The sequence below is a fragment of the Egretta garzetta genome, unplaced genomic scaffold (genome assembly GCF_000687185.1).
Source record: "Egretta garzetta isolate BGI_Z169 unplaced genomic scaffold, ASM68718v1 scaffold101, whole genome shotgun sequence".
Lineage (NCBI taxonomy): Eukaryota > Metazoa > Chordata > Aves > Pelecaniformes > Ardeidae > Egretta > Egretta garzetta.
In genome coordinates this window covers 277,057-279,218 of record NW_009258666.1, presented here as the reverse complement: position 1 = coordinate 279,218, position 2,162 = coordinate 277,057, and the positions used below count along the sequence as shown (strand labels likewise).

Sequence of the window (2,162 nt, the reverse complement as noted above, 5' to 3'; positions counted from 1 at the left end):
CCCCCCGCCGCTGCTCTGCCAGGCGCCTCAGCCCTGCAGCTTGATGCCATCTCATGGGCCAGGCGCTTCGGCACCTTGCCCGTCTGGCATCTGGGGAGGCCACCCTGCCCTTCCCTCCCCACTTCTCCTGCAGGGGTGTCCCCAGCGGGGCTTGTCCCTGCCTTCGAGGAGCCTCGACGCCACCTTCTAGGGGCAGGCGTGGGGCCGGGGCGAGCCGAGCTGTGCGGAGAGGGGCTGGGGCTGGGGGGGGGGGGGGCGGGCGGGGGGGGGTTTTGCTGTGTGGAGAGGGGCTGGTGCTGGGGAGTGAGGAGCAGGGCGGGGGGCGTTATCAGGGGCCAAACTCCTTCCTGTTTTTATTTAAACCAGTGTCCTTTGTTACTCAATAAAATTATATTTTTAAAGAGTTAATTGCTTGGATTATTATTTTATTCCTGTAGGCAGGTGTCTCAGTGTTTAACACGAGTTAAACAAGTCAAAGTTGGACTCTGTTAGGCCCAGGCCTTGCCTGGAGGCTCCTGTAGCCTCCTGCAGGATGGGGCTATGATGGATGCTTGGCAGCAACTGGTGCTGCTGGGACTCTGGAGATATTCAAAGCCCACCTGGATGATGCCCTGTGTAACATGCTCTAGGTGAACCTGCTTTACCAGGAGGGTTGGACTAGATGATTTCCCAAGGGAAATTCTGGGATTCTGTGACTCTTGCTGGAGCGAAGGGGTTTTTCCGTCCCACATCTCCAGGCTGAGCAGGGTCTCATCCGCTTCCCAGTACCTGAGCATCCTTTCCCCACCCACCTCGCTCAGTCCAAGGCTGTGCCGGGATCTGTGGTCCCCGGGTCTAACCCAGCCCCCTCCGGCCGTACCGATATGGAGGTGCATAATCTCTGGTGTCTCCCCCAGGAGGATGCCTGCCAGGACTTTGCCATTTCCTGCACAGCCTGACGGGATTTGCCACCTCCTTGGACGTTAGCCCTGCTTTCTGAGGGTTAGCTGGTAAGAAAGTGCTTTATTCTCCCTGTCATCCACTTGAGCGACCCATCTCATTTCCACTGCATGACCAGCTCTGTCCACGGAACCCATCACCCTCCGGTTGTGTAGACATCTGTGTGCCCTGTCCATCCCACCAGTATCCCACTGGCATCCCACCGGCATGAGGGGCAGTGAGCCCTGGGTTGTGCAGGGCTGTGTGGCCGAGGGGTTGCCCACAGCCTGGGTGAGAAGAGAAGGGATGGTTTCCCCCAGCTTTGTGCTGGGGCTTGGTACAAGATGGAGCTGCCTGGTCCCAGCGTGGCAGCACTTGGGAAGCGGCATGGCTGAGGGTTGGCTCAGGTGCCGGGCAGAGGGTTCCTGAAGCCGTGAGCTTGCCGGATGGCATGCTGTGGCGGTGGGTGCTTGGAGCTGCCATGGTGGGCTTGGAGGAAGCTCCCAGCTGATGCAGAGGTTTAGTGTTTGGAGCGAGCTGTGGCCAGAACAGTGGAGTAGGAGCCTGGGACAGATTTCTGTGGTTCAGGCAATCCCTCCCCTCCCTCCCCCTCTGCCTGTTTTCCTCTCTAACACCAGGTTCCTCCTCTAACGTGCCCCTGGCCGCAGTAAGTTCCTTCCAAAGCACACTGCAACGAAGTCCAGCTTCACTTGTGTGCTGCAGAGCTGCCCCCCTTCTCCCTGTGCACCCCTGCCCTCTTCCTCCCTGTAGCACCCCATGGGCTCATGCATGGAGGCAGGCTGCTACTTTCCCCCTGCCCGTGTGTGCCAGTGCTCTCCTCCATCCCGAACCATCTCCCTTTTCTGCCACTGAGCCTGGGTGCTCCGCTCTGCTCCCTGCTGCTCCTCGCTCATGTATTTCTGGCTCTAACCCTCTCTTTCTCTTCCTCCCCTCTCCTCTTCCTTGCGCCGGGTCAATCCAGTATCGAGCGCCCTGGCAGCCCGCAGCCCTCTGCCTCTCGTGGAGCACCCTGCGGGGAGCCAAGACACCATGGGCAGCACCCAAGACTACAGCCATGACCACCATGAGTGCCTCTGCTTGCCAGGGCCACGCGGCTGTGCCTTCCTCCCTCCCATCGCAAGAGAGAGGGGAAAGCAGCCATGCACAAGGAAAAGCTTTTCCAAGCCCCGCCGTGGGAGCCGGGACGGCCATCCGGCGGGGTCAACGCTCAAAGCCCTACAGCT

The 2,162-nt window shown here is 59.9% G+C and overlaps 1 protein-coding gene across 2 annotated transcripts in view; it reads left to right on the top strand.

Moving 5' to 3' along the window:
* Positions 1–1,984, top strand: part of ZDHHC18 (zinc finger DHHC-type palmitoyltransferase 18) — an 11,363-nt gene extending 9,379 nt beyond the window's left edge. The window contains exons 8-9 of one of the 2 annotated variants that reach the window (XR_004843296.1): positions 900–989; positions 1,901–1,984. Coding sequence is in view for 1 of the 2 variants with exons in the window: in XM_035903993.1 (XP_035759886.1) it covers positions 897–938 (42 nt within the window). In the remaining variant the exon portion in view is untranslated. Of the gene's footprint in view, positions 1–896; positions 1,401–1,900 lie in introns of those variants that run through there. The other variant, XM_035903993.1, reaches the window with a different exon arrangement.
* The last annotated feature ends 178 nt before the right edge of the window (positions 1,985–2,162 follow it).